This window comes from Culex quinquefasciatus, chromosome 3 (genome assembly GCF_015732765.1).
Source record: "Culex quinquefasciatus strain JHB chromosome 3, VPISU_Cqui_1.0_pri_paternal, whole genome shotgun sequence".
NCBI classification, from domain to species: Eukaryota; Metazoa; Arthropoda; class Insecta; order Diptera; family Culicidae; genus Culex; species Culex quinquefasciatus.
The window spans coordinates 109,833,949-109,859,473 of NC_051863.1; the positions used below are offsets into that span (position 1 = coordinate 109,833,949).

General features: G+C 38.9%; 3 protein-coding genes across 5 annotated transcripts; 2 read left to right on the plus strand and 1 right to left on the minus strand.

Annotated features, from left to right (window-relative positions):
• Positions 1 to 425: 425 nt before the first annotated feature.
• LOC6033510 lies at positions 426 to 13,679 on the plus strand. The gene is made up of 5 exons (XM_038265994.1): positions 426 to 606; positions 11,792 to 11,859; positions 11,926 to 12,126; positions 12,187 to 12,315; positions 12,382 to 13,679. The coding sequence occupies exons 1-5, from the start codon at positions 577 to 579 to the stop codon at positions 13,124 to 13,126; spliced, it is 1,173 nt and encodes a 390-aa protein (XP_038121922.1). The 5' UTR covers positions 426 to 576; the 3' UTR covers positions 13,127 to 13,679.
• Positions 13,680 to 19,666: 5,987 nt separating this feature from the next.
• On the minus strand, positions 19,667 to 20,218 carry LOC6033511 (zinc finger protein 497). The gene is made up of 2 exons (XM_038261113.1): positions 19,795 to 20,218; positions 19,667 to 19,746 (listed from the first exon to the last, which is right to left on the minus strand). The coding sequence occupies exons 1-2, from the start codon at positions 20,216 to 20,218 to the stop codon at positions 19,667 to 19,669; spliced, it is 504 nt and encodes a 167-aa protein (XP_038117041.1).
• A 2,129-nt stretch (positions 20,219 to 22,347) lies between these two features.
• LOC6033512 (myoneurin) lies at positions 22,348 to 23,863 on the plus strand. 3 transcript variants are annotated; one of them, XM_038265802.1, is made up of 4 exons: positions 22,348 to 22,509; positions 22,574 to 22,700; positions 22,750 to 23,096; positions 23,162 to 23,863. In XM_038265802.1, the coding sequence occupies exons 2-4, from the start codon at positions 22,694 to 22,696 to the stop codon at positions 23,837 to 23,839; spliced, it is 1,032 nt and encodes a 343-aa protein (XP_038121730.1). In that variant the 5' UTR covers positions 22,348 to 22,509; positions 22,574 to 22,693; the 3' UTR covers positions 23,840 to 23,863. The 3 variants fall into 3 exon arrangements, with proteins under 3 accessions (XP_038121730.1, XP_038121729.1, XP_038121731.1); XM_038265801.1 differs by having other exon boundaries at positions 22,574 to 23,096; XM_038265803.1 differs by having other exon boundaries at positions 22,574 to 23,040.
• The last annotated feature ends 1,662 nt before the right edge of the window (positions 23,864 to 25,525 follow it).

Here is a 25,525-nt window from a genome sequence, read left to right on the forward strand (position 1 = left end):
TGCCTGCCTGCACTTCTCCCAACGTTCTTTTTATGTAGGTTAAACCATTTGTGCACTGCCGGCTGGCTGCGAGTTTGCGAGCTTCGTGCCGAAGCTGAAGTTGGTGCATGCCAAAAAGATGGAGCTCAGCGGCTAATTTGATCACTCATTACGGTCTGGACTGGGAATTCGACGCGCCTTGGCACGGTGCTGAATAGCTAATTGTATAATCCACACCACCGCACCCGCACTCAGCAGCTTTTCCTGGGAGTTTGGGGAACCTGTGGTACGACGACGTCCAACCGCGATTTCCGACCAACCGCCACCCCTGCAGAGAGAGTATACAAGAAGAGAGCAGCAGCAGCAGCAGTCAGCCAGCGAAGAAAGGTGAACAGCCTACGAGAAATTTCTTCTTTGGCCATCTGTTTCTGGCTGGTGGTCTCGGCGGCAGCAAAACAGTGCTCATTCAGGTCCCGAGCCGTTCAGTTCGTCGCGGGTTCGTCGCTTAGAGTCAAGTCTTCCCGGAGTGTACTTCTTTTTGTGTAAGGTTCGCGGAATTGTTGCAGTTGCGGAACGTGCGCGCCATTTCCGGATTAAATGGCCAAAATGAGCTATCTAGTGTTCCTGGTAAGCATCTTCGGGAGGTGTCTGAGGTCGTAGAACAACTCTTCGGGGTCTTGGGGATCAAGTGACCTCGAGGTGGTGACCGTTACGAAGGTGGCTAGTACAAGTGCAGCAGGTGTCGAACGATCGGAAAGTGATCAAACGTTTTCCCCAAAAATAACTATGCAAATTGCGTTCTACTTTCGACTGTGCAACGGGGAATTATTTGAGTGAAAACGACCACTCCTCTTCCAGAGCCGATGCTTTGCAAAACGAGTCCAAAGACTGTGCGTGTGTGTCTCGCTGTATGTGTGCCATGTACGTGCGCCCGGTTTTGTGGAATATCAACGGAACTAGCGACGACAAACTTGTCTAGTGAAATGTGTTTCTGGGTCACGCCGAGTGAGGAACTGTTATTTTGCCTTTCTTAATTGATATTGACTTTCTTGTATTGGGGATCGATACACAAACACACGGAACACACTCTGCGAAATCGGGTCCAGAGATTTGCCTAATGAGCCGCGCCAGGAGCAGGTCGTCGTCGTCGTCACCCTAAAGGAATGCCCACAATTTGGGAAAGTGAAATTTAATTCATTCCTGTCGATTTCATGCAGCTTATTCGGAACCTGTTCGTCACTTACAGCGTTGAAGTCTCTCGCCTCACGTCAACGCTTCAACAGACAGTAGCGCTGATTCTCATCGAGTCTTTGACGACTGAAAGGGTCGTTTGTGAGGACCGATCTGTAGAACAGTGCGGGTGCGCCGCAAAGTTGTTTTTATTCAGGTTACGGGACGGGCGGGCGGACATTTGATAGTCAACTTTCCCCAACCGAGATGAACGAACCGGACGGGGTGGCGTTGGCAAAGTGAAAAACTCGTTGTCTGTGGACTGGATCTGTTGCTGGAAAGTGGCTCTCAGTGCGACAACGAACGCAAACGGTGTTGTTCTGCAGTGTGTGCATTGATCGGAGCTTTTTAGCTGAGCAATTCATCTCACGATGTTGACTGTAATTAAAGTTTTTTTTATGATTTATTGTGGCCATTGTTTGAAGATTCTCTCGTTCCAGTTTGTGACTTCCTCGAAGCGATGTAGGTTTCGGGGCTTTCCTGGACGTTTCTATGTTAATTATGCTGCATTTTCTCACGCAGCTTTTAAGATTTGCTTTCAAGTGAGACAAAAATGAGTTTTATGTTTTGTAGGTTTTGTTTTGTGTGATTTTTATTCCTTACATTGAAATTTCTATAAAACTGGGTTTAAAACAACGGTTTTGATTATTCTTAACCTAAAAAATGAAGTTGACGGATTGCGTTCAAATGCGTTTAAAAACAAATGAAAAAATACTGCATACTAGGGTGACAAGGAAAAATTAAAATTTTGGAAAATCGTAGGAGACACTCACTGGCTCGATTCTTTAAACAAAACTAAGTAACTGTGCTAATTTCGAGCCAAATCGGTTAAGGGTTAAGGGTTGCTTTTTATCGTTGAAGTTTGCATGAAAAAATCGGTAAAATGTATAAGGAAAAGCTAACATTTGAAAAGTCTGCTAAAAGTGTCAAGTGTGAGATTCTTACTTGTATTTGTATTTTATTTTTCAAAAATATACCGTACCTTTTTGTATACATTGACTTAAATGGTAAGGACCTTTTGTTTCGTTAAAACTAAAAACTAAAAATTAAATTAAAAACTAAAACGAAATAAACTAAAGAAATAAAAATGTCGATGTCGATAAAATGACAAATTACCTGTTTAAGTAGAATTCAGTAATAAGTTTAAGACTGATTATCAGCTGTGTATGTAGTTATAAAAGAGTGTGTAATACAACGCATTGCTTAATCAAAAATCAAAACAAAACTTAAATTGATTTTTTTAAATGCTCTTTACACCTAAGCTTGAATTCACTAAATGAATTTATAGATTTTAAATTATGCGGCAAATCATTCGCACCTCGAACTGCGAATGAATTTCCCATAAAGTTAGTGTGGTGAACTGGTATTATAATATAATTTGTGCGATTTGAACGACTGAAAACTAAACTTTCGAAAAGATATTGCGGCTCTTTGAAATTAAAAAGTTTTTGTAAAATTTTATGACAAACAACTTTGTCGAGGACCGCAAAACGATCCGATTTAATCGTGACGAGTTATTAACGATTTAAAGGAGACGTTTTTGTATGAAAAGATTTTGTTCACCAACGATAAAACGCGACCTTTAACCTTAAACATTCATCTATGTTTGGGTGATAAGGGTATTTAATCAGATGAACTCTTCGAATCATGCCAAGCGTGATTTTCTATAAGTTACATCGATTTCACATAAAACCTTAACATTTGTGTTAAAAATTAAACAAGTTTAGTATGTAAAATATTTGTAAACTTTAAATATTCCTTTTTAGACCAACATTGAGCATGTTTACAAAAGCTGGTAATTTTTGTTTACAAAACATTTGAAAAAGCTGAAGAGATTTTCTACCAACATGCTGAAGAGATACAGGCTTGGGATCTAATGTCCCCGAGAATCAAGTCTTCCCACTCTCCCCTATGTGTGGGATAAACTTGTTGTGTGTTTTTCTCAGCTGAGCAATTCTCTACGGAATCGGTCTTTTTTCTTAAATTTTAATTTTTGTATTTTTTAATCCGACTGAAACTTTTTTGGTGCCTTCGGTATGCCCAAAGAAGCCATTTTGCATCATTAGTTTGTCCATATAATTTTCCATACAAATTTGGCAGCTGGCCATACAAAAATGATGTGTGAAAATTCAAAAATATGTATCTTTTGAAGGAATTTTGTGATCGATTTAGTGTCTTGAGTAAAGTTGTAGGTATAGATACGGACTACACTGAAATAAATTAAACACGGTAAAAAAAAATTGAGAAAATGGAAAACTTCGACTATTTTCAAAAAAGTCACCTAAAATGGATTTAACTTGAAAACGGTGCACATTATCAAAATTTCACTAAAGTACTTTTTGAAGTTGAAAAATTTTAGCGACCATTATTTCGATTTTTTGAAAAAAATCAGTATTGATTCAAAAATTCTTTACTCGGTCAATGATTTTTTGCACAATCTGGAAATTTCTGAAAAGTTGGCATTTGATATCCTCTAAAACATATCAAAAAATGAAAAAAAGTGTTTTTTGCAAATCAAGTTTTAGTGACAAAAAGTTAAATAAAAAATCACCAAAATTATTTTTACCGTGTATCATTTTTTTTCCAGTGTAGTCCATATCCATACCTACAACCATGCCGAAGACACCAAATCGATCAAAAAATTCCTTCAAAAGATACAGATTTATGAATTTTCATACATCATTTTTGTATGGCCAGCTGCCAAATTTGTATGGAAAATTATATATTTTTTATTTTTCAAAGTAATATAAAGCTCTAATAATAAAAGTGAGCAGCAACTCTCTATTGTTGATGTATCTGATTTATTTTATTTGAATAGTTTCAAACTGCTAAAGTGACGAGAATAGGTCAAAATGCTTGGTGTGATGATAATGGGTGTATTTGCTCTACAAAACACTTTTTAACACTATGTTTACATAATTTTAAAAGCAAGCTCAAAATTGAATTTTTATTTTTTACTTGAAAAAAAAAAAATAGAATTGATTTCATTTCATAAAATCGGAGTTTTTTGCAACTTGGATTAACAAAACGATAGTCAAACCTGAAATAAGAGCACTGTAAACAAAATCTGACTGATTTTTAGCGATTTTAATTGTTTTTTAAAGTGCAAACTTCTTGAAAACAGAATGAAGTGAATGCAAAATCTCACAAATATTGATTTTTTCAAAAGTTGCTCTCAACTAACAAAAAATTTAAAAAAATATGACAAATAAGTAATAAACAGAACAATCCAGAAATACGAACCATTTTGGAAGATTTTAAAACCTCAGATGATTGAAGAAACCCAATTTTTCAATTATCTGCTGTTTAACATGAAGACTTCCATCATTGTCATGATTTTTCCTTCAAAGATATATGAAATTGAAATTAAATATGTCTTTATTGAACTTTCTTATAATAATTACATTTCGTTTACATTCTAAGTGGTATGGCTACATGCTCTTCATCTTTGTTATATTTTTCGTTTTCTAATTAACTGTTCACATTCATTTATTTACTTCAAATTGTTTTACATTTTTGCATTGAATCGAATACGAATCGAAAGAAAAAAAATCACTTTAACAACTAATCCTAACTTAAAACTAAAAAAGTAAATTCATTGAAATATTCAAAATCATTAGAACGAGTAAACTACGAACTGTATTTTAAGATAAATTCTCCAAGCGTTCTTACTTCACTTAAAACTTCATCATCCCGGTACGAGAATCGAACTCACGACCTCTGGATTGGAAACCCAGCACGCCGCTAGTCGAAACCCATCCCCTACCGGTCAGTATTCCCAGTGAGTAGAATTACTCTTTAAAGGGATCTGACTTTGCCGAGCCAGACAGGAATCGAACCCATCACCTTCCGCTTACAAGGCGAAACCCGTAACCTCACGTCCACGGAAGCTGTGTATTGTTCAGGAAATCCCGAACGTAGTTGTAATCCTTTCTGGTAGGTAGCAGAATTTTGAGTCCATCAGCACACAAGCGAATGGAAGCTCGTAAAGCACCAGATTTGATAAACCCGGTCAGCTACTTTCGCACCGAATCCGATGACGATGTTTTCACAAAAATGGGTGGCAACTTTTCCTGTCGTTCAGATTCCTCCTTCTCACTCACGTCCACAGGGAGGGTAGCGAACTGGTTTCCAGACGAATTTTGAGCGTCCTTGCTCAAACTGCCTGGCTTTGCGCAGGTAGCACTTCGGCATTCTTTAACTTCTTCAAATCTGCCGATCCTGCTGGCGAGGATCGCCTCTTTTTCTTGCCGTGAGGCATTTTTTGCACTTTTTAGCACTTCTTTGGTTTGTGAGGGACGCACGTCTGACTCGCTTCTCTGCTGATCGCAGACTATTCAAAGATATAAATTTTGCGTCGCTTTCAATATTTTGACAAAATTCCTTCAACAAGTTGTTAAGGATAGTGCCCTACACATGCTGATTCCTTTTGGTAACGATTATCCTATTCCTTGTAAAGTTATGGAAATCGTCATTAATCAATGATTGCCAACTAGGACGTCAATGACTGTGCCACAAAAGTATATAAATTTTGAAGCAAAATTGATTTAGATCAAAAATTCCTTCAGTGGCTTCAAGAAGCCCACAACCGGCTCATGCTGATTCCTTTTGGTGCTGAAATTTGTTAAATTGAGTTTAATACACAATTTTTTATAGTGATGATTAATTTTCTTCGAAAATGATCAACGGCTTCACCTTAAGAGAATGCAAAAAATCACAAAAAAATTATAATAATATATTAAAAATACTGGTAATGTTCAAAGAGATGCAAACAACTCAAAAGTAAATTTCAAAACATTTTTTATGGAATTATTCATGTTTAAGATAATTTTAAAACATTAATCCTTCTAATAAGTTTTCTGTACAATTCGAGGGAACTTCCCATTTCTTCGAGATACATTTTTGAATTTTGAAGTTTTAATCAGCTATGTTCTTAGCCACCTTCAAAGATGAAACACTCAAGATTCCCCTCACCGGTTGAGAACACTGAATCTACACTAATAGCCTCACACAAATATAGAAACAAAATCAATACAGAAACCCAATCTATCAAAGAAAATCCTATAGCAACCAGCAAATTGCTCTACCCGGTTTGCTAATGATTTCACATCCGAGTCCATCATATCAAGAGCGTATAAACGAGCAGCTCTTTTCATAAAACGACGTGGCCATATAATTTTATCATGCTAATTCGCTGCCTCCACGGAACAAATCGGTGCATATAGATACACACCCGTAACGCGAACCGGGTGTCTGTCCCCAAGTAACATTTTCCTGAAGAAGTTTTGAAGACAATTTTATCCTACCGCGGTCCAAACTGCTATGCTGTAGCTATCTTGAAGAGCTCTTGTAGAGCTCCTGGAAAAAAATGTTACTTGGGTCTGGTGGCCACTCCGGTTGCGGGTTTGGTTGAGATAAATTTCAAAAAAAAAACGGAATTTAACACCCTGTGAAGATTCATCTTGGCAAAAATTAACTGACCACTTGATTGCCTGAACTCGTTTCAACTTTTTTTTGGCAGAAGCCGACAGCAACACTTGAGCTTATTTTAACCCTCAAATGTCCGTGGCTTTGTTTGGTGAGTATCTTGACATTTTTTTACGAAACCACGAGCCTTTATTCAATTTCCCTTTCTAAGCGTGTTAATGTTGTTTATTTCGTTATGGCGAAATTAACCGAAAGTTTGTTCTTTGCATAAATTCATGGAAAACAAAGGAATATAAAAAAAAGAAAACTTAAATCGATGGGAGTTAGGTTTTTTAAAGAACCGATGTTCTTAGTGTATTTTTTTATGGATGGGGAATAATAAGCTAAATGGACATTAGAGGGTTAAAAAAGTTGGCTCAAAGATTTTCACCTGCGCGATTGGAGTATCAAAATGCTGGAGTAGCGTTCAACGCGTGCCTGAAAACGCAAATTGCAATCCCTGATGTGTGTTGGCAAAGCAAATTAGGCACTCTGGTTGGGGAGAATTGAGTGGTTTTCGAGGGGAGAGTTTGGCACGGGAGGGTGGCCTTCCTGGAGGTGAGAGTCGGACAAGTGGTACACAAGAGAGTACACGAAGCTCATTTCCTCCTCACAACGTGTTGTACAGGATGGCGTGGCGTGAAAAGTAGCCGCCAATTGGTTGGAAAAAAAATAGGTCGCCGGTGATATTAACCACTTACCCCACTCAGGTGAGGATCAGGTGAGCCGAGGCCGAATGCATGAGTGGGTTTATCCGTAACCGCAATTGTGATGCTGATATTGGTTGCGCCCGGGAGCAGCATCTTTATCAGCAATGAACACTTCTTCTTTTACCGTTTAAACTAGATCAGCAGCAGCAGCAACTCTTCCGCTAACTGGTTTCACTTCAATGCTCCATCGCTCCGTGTATGTGTTTAGAGTCTCAGGGAAAATGAAACAGTAAAAAGTAGACTTTCCACCAACCAGCAAATATGTAGAACAAACAGGACTTGCGGTGGTGTGAATTAAGATCTTAGCTGTGCTCCATTGGAGCTGGTGCGGGATGTGCCGCTGTTAAGCAATTTGGAACTTTTTTTCTTTTGTTGTTTCACACCAGACTGTCGTAATCTGTGAGTAACGGGAATATTCATTGAACTGAATCGGGCCGAATCGAGCGAAACGGAGTTATTAGCTATTTCTGGAAGTGGGACCGTGGATTTAGGTGAATGTGATTCGAATGGATTTTAAAAAGTATTTGCTAAAACAATAAATCCAAACATCCAATTTGCCGTGAAATTAAGTTTATTTTTTTAATCTTACCAGGAGCAATTGCCACGGTAAACAAACAACAACGATACCTTCAAATCATTTAGTGACTTAGTGGTCTAAGTGTTAAAACAGAATCCACTTGGGGGCACACTGAGAGTTTGTAGCTAATACTACCACTTCTTAGCATTAACTTTTGTCAATTAGTTTTTTCATGTTTTTAGAACCACTTTTCATTATTTGCCTGTTTTCAAATTTTTTACTCTGGAATGAAATCATTATCATTTATTCATTTTTCAGAAATGCTTAGAGGCATATACTGGGACAATACAAAAATGACTGCATACTTTTTTTTAACATATAGGAAAGAAAATATTATTGATCAAATTTCATGGAAATCACCATGAAAACGTCCCTTGACTCATTTCTTATCACCCTTGAACGTTGCTATTAGGCGTCAACCATAAAGAATGCTACGCTCTTGGGGAAGAGGGGGGTCTGAGAAGCGTGAAATTTTGGCTGATTTTAACGTGACGTAACTGCTTAGATGAAGCCTAGGCAAAAATTAAACTTAAATTTGAAATTATCGAAATATTGTTTTCGAATAGATCGGAAAGTTTCACGAATATTTAATTTTTTAGCATTAAAAATCTGCGTTATTGTTTCGCCAACATGTGTTTGCAGAAACGTCAGTTGCATGCATTTTGACTTGTTTGCGAGTTTGCCGCAAACAAATTGGCGAGTTTGGCAAACTGTCAAACGCGAAAAAGTGCGAGTTTGTTTGTTTGTCAGTTTTCCTTTTTCTTTTTCTTTAACCTCAGCAACCAGCACAATCTTCAATATCTCGACAATTTTATAGCAAAATTGAACTCAAAAAAAAAAAAAAAAATCAGAATTGGTCACTCATAATCACTGTTTTCAAAAATCGAAAGTCTGCAAATATTTCTTTGAAACAAAACTTTCGGTGGCTTTGACTTGAAAAAGGGCACTTTATCAAAAAGTACTCTTTCGCTTCGACGGTGATTTTAGCGGATTACAAACTGGATTTTCGCCATGAGCTGTGATGATTGTCTAAGCCCAAGTTGCCTAGGAATCGATAATTGGGAATAGAACCAATTCCACCTGAACTAGATTCTCACCACCATGGCCGCCGTCCATTGCCGGCCGCTCCCATCTCCACCGCGCACCAGGGACAAGGAAAGGGATTTGGAAGACGGGAAGTGTTGATGCTCCACTTTTTTCAGAGTTTTTAGGGAAAATCTCCACGGTATCCTCAAGTAAGTTTCGCTTGGAGTTGGACAGTTTTTAGGAAGGTATATGGTCTTAGGAGCCACCCTAGGCGAGAGGTTACGACCAGGGGGGCGACATCTATATCTCACTACAGGCAGCTAGCCCGTAGCCAACACAAGCTGTCAACTTCGGCGCCAGAACAAAAGGGAAATGTCAGCTTCGGCTCCAGCACAAAAGAACAGCTGTTCGTTACGGAATCAAAACAAAGCAACTGCGCACTGTGAAAAAAAGTACAAAAACTGCAGGCATGAAATGGAAATAAAGTAATTATTGTTTTTATGTTATATTTTACCGCAATGTACGTTTAAAAGTTAGTGTATGTTTGTGAGGTGATTTTTATCAATTTATTTGCGAAATAAACTACTAAAGTTGAGATTATTAAGCACATACGGGCCGATGACCTCATTTAAAGTTGTACTTTTATCACATGAAACGTTTAACTTAACTACTGTGTAATTTGACTTTCACTACAGTAATTCTTATAAAAAAAAATTAATTATGAATAAAAAAAACATTTTTGTTTTCACTGTGCGCAGTTTATGCGCGTTATCAATCTCAATCACTCAAGATGGCGGCCTTTAGCATCCCCCTGGTTACGACCGTTTTTGCATTGTTGCTCGAATTCTTCGTGTGTTCTTGTTTCTAATGAGAAAGCTTTCAATTCTTCTCATCTCTTATTGGACGAATTCTATCAGTCGCCCAGGCTATTTTTAGCGAGGTATTTTTAGATTCAATTTCAACTGCGCTTGCAATCTTGCATGCAATCTGGTTTGAGTTCTGATATTCAACTTGCATTCAATTTGATTCTTAGTCCGATTCTTGGATTCAACTATATCAGTCTTAGTCCTCCTCAAGCTACCAATGCTCCACGGTTAAGTGGAAAGCATTTTTGCTTGCCAATCTTAAGGACAGGGAATCGAACCCCGCCGTGAGCTTCAAGTTTTTCATTTAATTCAAATTTTAATGAGTCTATAACTTTCTCTTTGGGAGCAGATGGGTATCGAACCCAGGACCATTCGCTTATAAAGCGAACACACTTCATGGGATTCATGGGAAATTTAGTTTTTGTGCAAAAAGGTAATTTAAAAATCGTCTAATTTGTTTCCATTTACCATTTTTTTAATAGTCCTCATCAATACCAACAACTTTTCCGAAGACACCAAATCATCCAAAAAATTCATTGAAAAGTTACAGATTTTCAAACTTTTACGTATATTTTTGTATGGACAGCTGCTAAAATTGTATGGAGAGACTTGTATGGGTGAACCAATGACATAAAATGGATTCTTTGGTTGTATGGAAAGCCTCCACTGGTTTTGTCTCAACGTTTGTGTAGCTTTTTTGAAATTTCAAATTTTCGAGCAATTTGAAGAACACAAAAGTGTAAATACAGTTAACAAGGAAGAAAATTATCATTATTCAGCAATTTCATTACAAACTAGCAGGATCCAAATCAAAAGAGCAAAAGGTTTGGAATGAGATTTGGCCTGGGAGTTCCAGCGATTGTTTACGCTCCATACAAAAAAGATTTGTTCCGTATGGAAATTTTCCACGTGGGGGGAGGGGAAGGGGGGTGAGGAGGAGTTGTCTGAGATTTAAAAAAAGTGTTCTCGTGATTTATGAATGGTCCCATTACATTTATTGTAGAACGGTAATTATGCTTTCTCTGTTTCACCCTATCAACAAGAATTGAGATCATTTCACTCTCGGTTATCTGCTGCAATTTATGAAAAATAGTATTTGGTATTATATTGTTATTAATACTACACAAATTATAGTGTAATTATGCATCGATATAATTGTTAATAAATCCAGTATATCGATAAAGTGAAAACAAGTTAATTATAACTTTCTTTATGTTAAGCCAATAAGCTAAAACTTTTGAATATTCATAATACAAGTAGGAGAGCAGTCTTTCCTCAAACCCAGGGATATCGGTCCTGTGCATAAGAAAGTTGATCATGTAAATTCACCTGACCACAACCTTGCCATTGCGTGCTTTGACGAGTGGACACAACAGGTTCAGCGCTGTTCCGGGGCCAAAGAAAGTGGTGCTCTTTTCTTTTGTGCTGATTCACCTGGTGCTGTCGTGACTGGTCCAGCGCCACGCAGCATCCGCGTGGCTGCGCGCAAAAACCGAGAGTGTTTTCGTGTTTTCGCTGACTCAGATCGTGTCCATTACCTTGCGGTGGACTTGGCACGAGCGAGTGAGTAATTATACGCGTCGGTCATGTAATGGATTAACCATCGTTTCACTATCAACTTGCGTGCTTTCTTTCTTAACCGCACCGGGATGATGAAGATGATGATGGTGGTCAAAAGCAAGTGAATTTGCATTGTTGCGATCGGACGTTGTGTATTAGATCATCCGAAATCGATAGTTAATTTCACGCAAGACGAAAATCGATTTCCTTTTCATTTTCATGTTGGGGGACCATCCGGTGAAATAATTTCCTTCTTGAGATGCTTCGTGGAAAGCGAAAACAGATCATGTTGCTTGCAATTAAGTTATATTTGGATTATGGACTTAACAGTACGTTACGTTGTTTTTAATATTCGTTTCTTTTTCATCTTTTTGCAGTTACTTTTCGGATGTTGTCTGCAGATCAGAGCCGATGACCTTTTAGATTCGGAGGAGCCACCTGAGGGGTATATTTTTAATGAACCTCCAATCGGGATGACGAACTTTACATTGAAACATTTTTATTCATGCAGATATTACGCCTTCATCGAGTCCCCGTCTGCTGTACCTCCGAAGGTGCGATCGCCGCCGTACACCCACATCAACATCGACTGCAAGGATGCCACCAACGCCAAACCGTACGTGTCCGCGAACAACCTGTGCGGAGACCTTAATAAGGGCAAGATTCCGCGCAATCCCATGCGCCAAAGTGTCCTGGGGGAGCCCTACCCATTGTGCGTTTCAAAAGTGTAACGTATTGATCATTGCAACAGCTAATTTGATTCAATTTCCAGCGAGCTCATCAGAAACCAAACACTGAAGTTTTTGTCGAAAACTTTGCCAGTGCTCAAGGCTGATGATACGCTCCCGAAGGTAACACAGATCTTGCCAGAAGAACCAGTCGAACAGTTTGACGACAATGGGTAGGTTCAAAGGTGCCAATCAACAGGGTCACAATTTAAGAAACCTGTTTCATTTCTTCCCTCTAGAATCGGTCGTCGAATGGGCAAGGGCATCCGGATGACCGAGGAGGCACGCAAGGACGAAGAGGAGCCTCGTACGCCGCGCAAGTTCTGCGACGGAGGTGGTGTGTTCTGTGCCCTGTACCGCGCCATCCAGGGTGAACCCATCAGCAGCAAGCTGGTCGCGGAACGTCGTGAAGAAGTGCCCAGTGCTTACCCACCACCCCCACGGTACGAAGGACCTCCGACTCCGTGCCCGGCCAAGGTTGAGTACGCTACGCCAGTGTTTGCCAAGAACTACCAGGGATCGTGGCGGTACGTCGTCCAGATCCCATATGAAGGATACTTTACGCAAACCGTCGAGGTGACCCGTTGTCTCCAGGCTCGCTGCCACTACCTGGACGGAGGATGCCTGTCGTCACCTCGTTGGGTCAGTCTGCTCGTGGCTGAAATCTTCTATCCCAACGCTGAAGACTACACCACATCTACCTCCACGACACCCGCCCCCTCGATCCAGGACTTCCAAGCCTACCAACAGTACCTGCAGAAGCGAGCTGGACTCCCAACCGGCGCGGATGGATCTTCGTACGAAAGCAGCAGCAGCAATCACGCGACTCGCAAGCAGGACCAACACTGCGATGGCCACGACGAAATTGGATGCTTCCAAGTGCGTCTGTACTACGACTGGTTCCTAATCCCCGGATCGTGCAAGTGCTGGCGGCCGGACTACTTTGCCAAGTACGTGCGAAAGCGGCCAACTCCTGAACTGTAGACGCCGTAGCGAGGACTGGACTGCATTATTTATTTATTTATTTTATCATAGCCGTGTAAATGCTAGAACGTAAAATGGAGATTCAAGTTGGAGCTTATTCGGGTATAATAATTTCAAATGCGTCCTCCGATTGCGCCCCCATGACTGTGGCGTCCATTGGGATGTGTTTGTTCGTTCTCTCTAGCTGTCCACCTTTCTCTTTCCCTCCTTATCTTCTATCAAGCAAGCGGGTGATTAATCTGCTCTGTCGTGATTTTCTTCATTGGTTTTGGTTTCTGGGATAAACAACCACACACACACACACTACAGGGCGTTTTGGCACACACACACACCCGCAGAGTCGGATTTATTTTTAGGTTCTCAAGTGATCTAGAAGTATGACTGACTACTAAGCTGATGATTTACACACACACACTGTGCGTTCTTTATAAGACGGTTTAAAATAAGCTACGCTAGTTTACTGCAATAAATGTTCGACTATTGAGCGAGTAATATTGATGGAAAGCAACAGCGAAAGGTAATTTGTAAATATAAATATTTTTAAATAAAACAATCACTTTGTTTCATTTGATTTATCACATATGTCAGCATCACAGTTTTCTGAAATATAAGAGAAAAATACTGCTTCAAACGCGTTTTTCTCGAAACGTCAAAATGGCGGGTGCGACAAGATAGCACGACGACGTCGAACTGTACTTGGTTCATCTCGAGAAAGGATCGACAACGCCGTCTGAGCTGAAGGCAGTTCGGGCAATTTTCAACATCATCGGGCTATTTGAAGAAAAAAGAGAAGTGTGGAATTGGGTGAACCACACGGTAAAGATAAAAAGAGAAGTCAGATTAATCATTGGGTAAGAAAAAGACAAAAGTGTGGTCAGGCATCCGACTCAAAAGAAGATAGGGAACAGAGTTCTTAGCGTGCGGCTGTCAGTCGGGCGGTCGCATCTCAGCAAGCGGACAAGCAAGAAGCACGTCGCGGTCCGTGATCACTCCGACGTGGTGGGTGATTTCCTGGAGGCAGTTTGCGGCTACACATTTTGGCGACCGTGGCATATATTTTGCTTACTTTATTATAGAAAATCCTGCAGTTTTCACTTTGAAATCATCCAGGAAATCACTCACACTGCGGGTTTGTTCCAGTATTTTTGTTTGTTTGGGAAAGTGCCGTACGGATTGCGGTTGGTGTTGTGCGTTGGTGATGAGAAAGTAGTAGTCGTTGAGAAATTAAACAGTGTTTGTAAAGAACACCTTTGGAGAAGATTTGACGCATGGAATAGTTTGTGGTATGTATGTGTGCGAGGTCAGGAGACCCAATCTCGGAAAGGAGGAGTTAAGATTGATGGACCGCTCAAGGTGTGTGTGTGAGTTTGAGACCGCACCACCAGAGCGAGTTTTTGAGAACTGCTCGGAAGAGGAAGAGTGAAGTCTGATGGACCACTCAAGGTGTGTGTGTGAGTTTGAGACCGCACCACCAGAGCGAGTTTTTGGAACCGCTCGAAAGAGGAAGAGTGAAGTCTGATGGACCACTCAAGGTGTGTGTGTGAGTTTGAGACCGCACCACCAGAGCGAGTTTTTGGAACCGCTCGGAAGAGGAAAAGTGAAGTCTGATGGACCACTCAAGGTGTGTGTGTGAGTTTGAGACCGCACCGCCAGAGCGAGGTTTTGAGGACCGCTCGTACGAGAAAGGATGAAGTCTGATGGACCACTCAAGTTGTGTGTGTGAGCTTGAGACCGCACCACCAAAGCGTGTTTTGAGACCGCTCGAATGAGAGAGAGTGTAGTTTGAGGGACTACTCAAAGGTGTGGGAGAGTTTGAGACCGCACCACCACAGCGTGTTTCCGAGGACCGCTAGGCAAAGTCATAATTTCTAAAAAAAAATCGATCGTTCTAAGGGAAAAAGACGAGTAAGCGCTTACTACTCAAAAATAAACAAGAAGAGTGCGGTAGATCAGACCACTCTGTAGAGTTAAAAGAAGGGTGTATTTTAGAAGCCCACTCTTAAAGGGAGAAGGAAGAGTGCATTCGTACGGACCGATCGGAAAAGGGAATAAAAAGAGTCACTGATCGTTGGATGAGGATTGTGAGTATGTTCAAACATGTGCTTCGAACAACTGAGTGGCTTAAATCGCTCAGAGTACGCCAGGAACGTAACAAATGACTTAGTTGTTTTCTTAGACTAGTGTTTTCATTAAGCTGTACATTTTGGTTATGTAGAATCTGGTTTTTCGCAGAAAATGAAGCATGCCAACCCAGTCACGTTCTAGCAAAATTCTAGCAGAGTTCTCACAGAGCTGGATATTCTTACAGCATTCTAGCAAAACCAGCTCTGCTGAAATATTTCGGAACTGGGAAATACGTTAATGTGGGTTTAAATAGTTTAAGGTTTGAGAAAGATCGTGACTAGTTTAGGTTTATTGTTTACAATAACTAATGTAGCTGGGTGTTAGAGACAGGGGAGGTTGAGAGAATTAGACAGAGAGAGGGTTAGATAAGGACAGAGTTAGCGAATGTAAGAGTTTAAGAGATAGGTATAGAAAGATAGATAGGGATATATAAAGGGAATTATATAGAGAGAAGGTTAGATAAGGAGAGAGCTAGCTTATGAAAGAGTTTGGTAGATAGATAAAGAGGGAAAGATAAATATAGATACTTAGAAGGATAGAGGGATAGATAGATTAAAATAGAGAGGTGAACCGCTCGTCAAAGGGAAAGGAGAGAAGCCGGGCTATTTGAAGAAAAAAGAGAAGTGTGGAATTGGGTGAACCACACGGTAAAGATAAAAAGAGAAGTCAGATTAATCATTGGGTAAGAAAAAGACAAAAGTGTGGTCAGGCATCCCACTCAAAAGAAGATAGGGAACAGACTTCTTATGCGAAACAAGATCTTATGTTAAAGAGAAAGTTTAAATCATTTAATCACTCAGGAAACGGAACAGATAAATTATAAAATTTTTGCGCGATTTTAGAAGGAATCTTAAACGACAGGATACAAACAGCCATAAAGAGAAATGGAAAAGGTTAGAATGATGACCTTTTATGAAAAGTGAAAAGGGGAAAATGATAAAAGAATTATAGTTTTTGCGAAAACTTAACGAAGGATATTTATTTTAACAAGCGTTGATCAAAAATGTATTTAAGCAGACGAGTGATAAGAGAAAATGCGGTGCGTGATGGTAGAAATATTGTCAGCCTGTATGGATAAATCAGACCGCGCACTGGACTAATAATCCAGTGGCAGTCAGATTCCGCGGCGAAAACAAAAAACCCCTAAGTGTTAAATTGTTATTCGCCATACCAGAACAAAACAAAGGAACCTTCTTATCAGAAACATTTGTATAGATACTTGTCGATGTTAGTTTTAAATGTAATATGTGCAATTCAACATAACATCAAATTATTTTATTTTAGAGAGGAAGGGAGATGTGTGGGGCACACGCATGAGAGCGTGCCAGTCAATGTAGAGAGTGCCTATTGCACTCTCGCAGTGACAACAGGGAACTGCTCGATGACAGCGTGCGGCTGTCAGTCGGGCGGTCGCATCTCAGCAAGCGGACAAGCAAGAAGCACGTCGCGGTCCGTGATCACTCCGACGTGGTGGGTGATTTCCTGGAGGCAGTTTGCGGCTACACAACTTGGGAACGTTATCGTCCAGTGCACCGTGACGTGATGCAATGTTCGAACTGCTTGCAGTTTGGACATGGTGGAAGGAACTGTTTCATCAAGAGTCGTTGTGCAACCTGCGGAGGTGAGCACAAAACTCAAGCTTGCAACACAATCAACGAGAACATCGAAGCCAAATGCTTCAATTGCGGTGGCGACCATTTGACTAAGAATCGAAGCTGCCCAAAACGAGCTGAGTTTGTAAAAATTCGGCAGCAAGCGACGACGAGGCACCAGCCAAATCGTCGCAAAACACCACCAACTTTCACGGACGTTTGAGATCTGTTCGAGTGGTTCCAAATCTGCAGCCATTGCCATTGAATCAGCGGCAAAAAGTTGCAGAGAATACAACACCTCCAGGCTTCAGTCAGCAACCGAGGGAAAACCAACTAGCATCAACGGATGAAGGCAGTAGTGACCTGTTTTCACCACAAGAACTTCTGAACATTTTCGTCGAGATGACAACAACACTGCGTGGTTGCAAAACTCGTGCGGAACAAGTAAGAATGCTTGGAGGATTTATCTTAAAATATAGTTCGTAATTTACTCGTTCTAATAATTTGGATATTTCAAAGAATATTATTTAAGGTAAGCTAGGATTATTTGTCAAAGTTTTTTTTCTTTTTTACCCAAATGTATTCGATTAAATGCAAAAATGTAAAACAATTTGAAATAAATAAATGAATGTGAACAGTTAATAACAAAACGAAAAAAAATTAAGATGAGGAGCATTTAGCCATACCACTTAGAATGTAAATGAAGTGTAATTATTATACATAAGAATGTTCAATGAAGATACATTTAATAAAAAAAAGTTATGGGGAACAAGCATGGGCGGTATTACGAATCAAAATCTTGCACACAATGTTGTACGCAAGATCTATTTCACTTATTCCATCCGTTGAGAAAACGTATGGAGCAATCCATCTGAGGTGCGCAAGAAAAAATGCAAATTTGAAAGTTACCATAATTTGGCAGGACTGTTGATACTATCAAAACATGCAAGAATCCCGAATTTTATCTAAATCGGATCACCCCCTCAACATTTGTACCTCCCAAAAAAATCGACTTTATGGCTATTTTTGAGCGTACTTTTTGGTCATAGACACAATTTTGAGTGAAATTGGACGTAGAATCCATTTCAGTGATTCAAATTTATATTAAATTTTTTTTTACCTGTATTGCGCAATTGAAATCATGAAATGGCCGTAACACCCCAATTTATTTATTTTATTTGACCGCATCAGATTATCTTCATTAGCTACATTCGCCAAATTACAAAATGCGATCATTCTATATTATTAAGATAATCAGAACGTGAGAAAACGTTAATCATAAAGAGTTCTGTGAGTAAAACATCAATCAAAGTGGACCGAGATATGACCGAAGTTGCTAGCAATTTAAATTGCAGCTAATAAATACCCACAAATAACATTCCAAAAGGGCGTAGCTCCAAATCAAAACTGTTTACATGAAATGAGATTCCAGCTTCCAATTCAACGGCCAAATAACTAGAAAAAAGCATATTTTGGCCTTTAAGAGGCAGTATTTGTAAATATTGCTCGGTTTGTTCTAGATGTCGTATCGAGGTGCTCCGATTTGGATGAAACTTTCAGCGTTTGTTTGTCTATGTATGAGATGAACTCATGTCAAATATGAGCCCTCTACGACAAAGGGAAGTGGGGTAAAACGGGCTTTGAAGTTTGAGGTCAAAAAAACATAAAAAATCTTAAAATTGCTCGCATTTCCGTAAAACTTCATCAATTCCAACTCTCTTAGATGCATTCGAAAGGTCTTTTGAAGCACTTCAAAATGTGCCATAGACATCCAGGATTGGTTTGACTTTTTCTCTTAGCTTTTGCAAATTACTGTCAAAAATGGATTTTTTTAAACCCTTAATATCTTTTTCCAACAGCCTCCAACATCCATACTCCTACAGGTCAAAAGATAGGCAAATTCATGGACTATAAGCCTATGGTATTAACTTTTTGGCCAATCGCAGTTTTTCTCATAGTTTTTCGATTTTTCTTCAACAAACAATTTACAGCGTTAGTTTTTACCCTGCTGGCCTCCATAGCGGCATTTTTTGGTTTCAATTTTGTCATATTCGGAATCCTCGGACAATTTCACGTAAGTTAAATGTATTGGAATTGCAATTTTGATTTAAAAAATAATTAAATAAAACATTTTAGAAAAAAGAAATAGATTTTATTTACCCTATGATCAATACGTCAAATGCTGTATCAAGTAGGCGAAAACCTGTTTTACCCCGAACCCAACAAATTGTTAAAAAATATTTTGATTCATTCTAAATGGCAATTTATCCAATCAAATTTACAACTCCTACAACTCCTCCTCTTGTCTAAGAAAAGATTGTTCCTAACATCATTCTATAATTTAAGAAGTGAGCACCTAGAATTCCTCGACATTACCTCAAAATGGGACAGGCTAATATGCCCATGATTAAGACTCAAATTCAATCGAAACATCCAACATCGTAAACACAAACATCCACAAATATCCACATTGATCTGTCCCGTTTGTTAGAAAACTTTCAGCTATAAACAAAAAAATCACCAGCTCATTCTGAGCTTTTTCTAAAACTTTCAACTAAGCTTTTAAACAAGAATTGAGTAATACAGTGCTTATTTTGTAATTAAATCACATTTAATAATTGGAAATGGAATGAATTTTTTGTGATGCTCACATATTTTACGTTTTTTACATATATTTTATTTTTTTAGATGGCATTTTTTTGCGAAAGAAAAATAGTACAGATATCTTACAGAGTTTTATCTTGTTTATTGAGCAGCTTAAATACATTTTATAAGATTTTTAATGTTATCTGAATCCCTGAATATGCAAAAGTTTTGTACACCTTCAATGCGTTTCATAGTGCTTGAGAAGATCGTCTTTCCTCTTGTACGCCTTTGAGCAGAACTCACAACGATGAGCAGCAGCTTGGTGGGTGAGAAGATGTTGTTTAAGCATCCAAGATGTTTTCATACCTTTCCCGCACTGATCACACTGAAACGGGCGATCCTCTTTGTGGCTCGTTCTCCGGTGGTTCGCAAGCTGGGCAGCGTTCCGGAATGATTGCCGGCAGTCTTTGCAGGGCACCACATGATCTGATTCCTTGTGTTTCTCTAACTTGGCGACCGATTTGAACTCTTTGTTGCAGATATCGCAAACGTGCGTCTTTTCTTGGGTTTTGTGGCTTTGCAGGTGCTTTTCGAAGTTACCGGTATTGTTGAACTTTCTGTCGCAGGTTCTGCACGTATAAACCAGGGAGTGAACCTTGAACACGAAGTTGTTGCGAATGACTTCGCTAATGTCCAGTTCAAACGGGAGTTTTCCCTGATCACTCGTGTTGTTGGGGAAAACGAGCGGTGTTACTGGAATCTCCTCAAGGATAGTGTATTCGTCTTCCATTTCTGCCATCGAATCGCAGTCAATTTACTCTTCAACGGTGATTAGCTTACTGGTGGACGGACTCGCTGAAGATCTCAGAAAGAACTTCAACCGAAACAGTGGAGAATGAAGGAGAGGAGCTGAGCATGAGGAACCGGTTAAGAACAGGGCTAGATCATTTTAACACTTTGTAAAGAAAGAGATAGAGCCACAAAAGGCGAAAGATAGAGTTGAGAAAATGACGAGCATTTTTTTGGTTCGTTGCTTGCCTGGAGATGAAGTCTCTCAGTTCTTACAGGCGGATTGCTCATAGTGCGGTGGTCTGAATCGATGCTCTGAAGAGTGTAGCCAAATTTTTAAAACTCTTTGAAAAACTAATTTCCTATTAAAGATTGTCTTTTTGAAAAAAGATAAACTAGAAGAATATTGCAAAATATATGATTTGGATTAAGTACACATGAATAAATTTTATAACAATTTAGGTAGCATGAACAAATGCATACATAACATTGGAATTTCAGTTACATTCTTGAAAAAAGCCGAAATAATGCAGTGGAGACGTTGTCGCTCGATTGAAGACTTTGAATAATGAAAAAAAAAAAAAACTTCATATCAAATTCTATTTCAGGCAAAAAAATGTAAACGGGCCAATGTCGAAGTGTAAACAAAAAGCCTATCATGCTCACGTCAGACTTAGTGCGTCCATCCCGGGAATTCCCGGGACAAAAATCCCGGGATTTTTCCTAAACCGGGAATTCCCGAATCCCGGGATTTTCTATAATTTGTCCCGGGAATTCCCGAAATTGAAAAAAAAATCATATTTTGGTCTGGAAATTCAGATTTGGTTGTGAAAATAGTAGAACAATAAAATGAATTAAAATTTTTATTCAGCAAATCTCAGCATTAAATTGGCATTTAAGGAAAAATATTATAATTTGAATTACCAGGTCCGCAAAATGCCTAGTGCTTTACATTTTTTCTCTATTATTTTATTTTTTTGAAAAACTGGATATATTTACGTATATTTTCGATTTTAAATTAAAAAACAATCTCATATCAAATTATTTATAATCAAACACCGGCATCTAGGGCAAATACGTACAAATGTAACGAATAAATACAGCTATTAAAGCAAAAAATATTTGCATGACGTTTTAGATTACTTCGGTTGAAACAGTAACAGAACAAAACAATTTGTACTTCCAAATGTATTGCTCCAAAATCTCCTGTACCTATTTAGACTGTAGTTCTGATTTTCCCTCGGTTTGCGGTAGTAACTTGAAGATAATTTGTAAAATATGTTTTATATAAAACAATGAATTCAAAACTTATCTAAAATTTTACATTGACTGGTATCATTTTATTTATTGTCGTTGTTTGTTTTCTAGCTGTTTTAGTCATGTCATATAAAATATATATAAAAGAAAAAAAATATGAAAGAATTCCAAAGTTTTTTTGAATAGGTCCTATAAACATATGGAAAACAAAAGCTTATTGGACCTTTTAAAAAAAAAAAGAATTATGTAATTTGATTCGCAAATAAAAAAATGATTAATTATACTGGAATTAAAAATAGTAGTTGATATAAAATCCTAAACACCACAAAGACAAAAAAAAAACTTTTAGGCTATTTTAAAACTGTCGTCTTTGTTTAGATTGAAGTGAGGATTATAACCATTTGATATTATTAAGCTAATTCAATGATTTTAAGCTTGAAAACATAACAAATATAATGAAACATAGATTTTATTACTGATTCAAAAATTTCCCGGGATCCCGGGAATTCCCGGGATTCCAAAAATATTTTTCCCGTTTCCCGGGAAATTCAAAACCCGGGAAAATTGGACGCCCTAGTCAGACTCTTTGTTTATACTTCGACATTGGCCCGTTTATAATGTTTTGCTAGATTGCAGCGTCTCCAAATCGAGTGGAACATTATCAATATTTCTAGCAAAATATTGTAATAGGGCTCGTTCCTTGTGTAAACATCAACTGACGTGAGCAGGATAGACTCTTTGTTTACACTTCGGCTTCGGCCTTTTTACAATGTTTTGCTAGATTTCACCAACATTACAATCAGGTTCAGGTTCCATTTTGAATGGAACTCGTACAGTAAAATAAGTGTCCGTGCAGAGAATTTGCCGCAGACAAATCAGGTGTGAAGCATCGTTATTTGTGCTTCACACTTTTCATTAGATGCATTCGAGCCTTGATTTTGTTTATAAAATTGTGTGTTCATGTTTGGTGTCATTTTCTGTTGATTTAAAGGAATTTCATGCTCGTAGCTAAATGGAGAGCGTAGTCAGTATGCTGTAAGTGAAGATGGGATCATTTACTTTTGATTTATGTTTTTAAAATGATTCAACCCGTTTCCAGCCCAAGTGACAATCCCGCCACTTACTGTCGATTGTGCTTTGTGGAGAAAAACCTGATACCGTTATTCCCAGAACCCGACCGTGATGGATCCAAACACTCGTTGATGCATCAAATATCGCAATGCATTGGGATTCAAATCGAACCGGAAATGGATGGCTCTTGCTCAATCTGTTGGCGCTGTGCAGTGGTTCTGGAGGACTTCCAGTTGCTTCGCCAGCGCAGCCTGGATCATGATGCAATCATTCGGAACAGCCGAAAGGGACACGCGTTCGAGATAGTACCTGTTAAAGAGGAACATGACGAACCGGGATTAATGTTCGTCGATCAGTTTGAACCAACAGCAACGTCGAGTTCATGGGTCAATGGTATTGAGAAGGGTGTGGAAGTGGCAGCTGCATTCAACAACCAGAACAGTGATTCTAATGATATATGCTACGAAGGTGTAACGAATAACGACGTACCCACATGTAACTTTTGTTCAATTGAGTTTAAAACACGGGCATCATTGAACCTCCATTGTAAGGTATATTTTATCATAAAACAACAAACTAATAATTTCCGAAAATTCTAAATGGTTCATTTTTTCAGGAACAACACTCGAATGGAATACGGCCGTTTCCATGCGCGCTTTGTCCGGCGCACTTTAAGCGTAAGGGACATTTGGAACGTCACCTGGAAACGCACACCGGAATTAAAAGGTATGCTTGCAATGTTTGCGATGCAAGCTTCGCCAGGGCAAAAACACTGGATCGCCACATGCAAAGCAAGCATAAAAACGTTCCCTATTCTACAAAGAAACCAGCTTCCGAAAGGGCTCCCAATCACACCATGAAGTGTCCTTTCTGTACGGAAAAGTTTGATAGCGACCAGCTTCTGAACACACATATTAAGTCCCACAAGGATAGTTTGCCACATGTTTGTCACCTTTGTGATGCTCGATTTGCACAAATGTTGGGGTTGACGATTCACATGAGTAAATTCCATCCGGAAGTATCCAGCCAGTATAACGCCAACGTGCCACCCAAGATGAAGGTGATGCCTTCCGGGCAAAAGTTGGATTGTGAATTATGTCCGAGAAAATTTAACAAATTTAAACACCTCAAGGAGCACATGGAAGCTGTTCATAGGGTGATTGTGCCAGATCTTGAGAACAATGAATCAAATTATCTTGAAATTTCCGAAATAACGTCACAGGATGAACTACCCTTAGAATTTAAAACGGAGATTGAGGACACTCAGTTGCAGGAAAAACAACCTGATGAATAAAAAAGTGTATTTAAAACTATCAAACATAAGGTGTTTCTTATCATCGGAACAACGCATTTAATTAAAAAGCGAACAATTTTCATTCGACTCGTATACGTAACAGACACAGAATACTTTTCCACTAAAACCTATCGCATAAGAAATCCATAAAATTTATAAAGAAAATATAAGTAAGATTAGCCGGAACTCGTGGTGTAGGGGTAAGCGAGGTTGCCTCTCACCCGGCCTGAGTTCGATCTCAGAAGGTCCCGGTGCCATTTTTCGAGACGAGATTTGTCTGATCACGCTTTCCGTTGGAAGGGAAGTAAATGTTGGCCCCGGTCTAACCTAGAGGTTAGGTCGTTAGCTCAGTCCAGGTGTAGGAACCGTCTCCCAGGGTCCTGTCTCGGTGGAGTCGCTGGTAGGCAGTTGGACTAACAATCCAAAGGTTGTCAATTCAAATCCCGGGGTGGATGGAAGCTAAGGTGTAAAAAGAGGTTTGCAATTGCCTAATCATCAAGCCTTCGAACACCTAGTTTCGAGTAAGAATCTCGCAATTGAGAACAACAAGGCAATGCTGTAGAGCGAATAATTTGATTTTTTTCATAAGTCAGATGTTTAAATAGAATCCGTTGAACATGTTGCAAACGTCGTTACAAATGGGTTCTAGCTACCTACCATAAAAGCCTGGAACACTTCACAATCAAAAATATTCAAATTTTGTGCAGTAACAATTTGCACAAGCTTGAACAAAATGAATTTAAGGGGTTACATACATGTAGAAAATCACAAAATTTTATATTACAGAATATTTGATGAATCCACTCAGAAGATGATTATTAATCATACCTGAAAGTTTTATGAAGATATTTCATGATTAAATTAAACTTAAGAGACGATTAAAGTTCAAAATTTTGCCATGCGCAAAGCGGGCTGTCAAACTTTGTTGGCGTTTTTCTCTAAACCCCGAGTTGATTTACGGGTGCCACGATATCTCGAGATGGGATGGACCAAATTGGCTGAAATTTGAGGTGAAGACTATCAAGATGTATCCCGAAGCCCAATTTTAAAAATTAGCTTTTTTAAAAAATATAAAAATCAAAAACTAACGGTTTTTTATATGAAAAACACAAAAAAAAATTTATCTTTTTTTTAAATAAACTTTTTGAAAATCGGGCTTCGTCATGCACATGGAGTCGGTTTAACGAGTCTTCACCTAAATTTTGAGCCGATTTGGTCAAGACAATGTTGAGATATCGTGGCACCCGTTTTTTGAAACTGCTCACTTGAAATTCCTATATCTCGGCCACGATGCAACCAAATATCTTCAAATTTGTTTTGAAAGTAGGTAAAAATGTATATTTTAATGCCAAAAAAAAAAAAAAGAATTAAAAATTAGTTGATGTGTTTGCTCATACTAACCTCTGACTGTTTTGCCGATATACATGTATATAAACCCTTAATCAATTGATGTTATGTCGCTCCCCTTCAAAATCTGCCGGAAAATCAGGGATTGCGTGTGCTATTTTGTGACACGTCTGCTGTAAAAAGATAGGAAATGTCACAAGATAGCACACAAGTGAAGAAATGTTGTTGTTGTGTCAAATACTATCCAGGTTTTTAAGCGAAGATGGCGTTCGAATGGCGAACATCCGAAATGTCAAAATCGCGCAGTAGCACCAACATTAAAAAAACAAATGTGGCTGT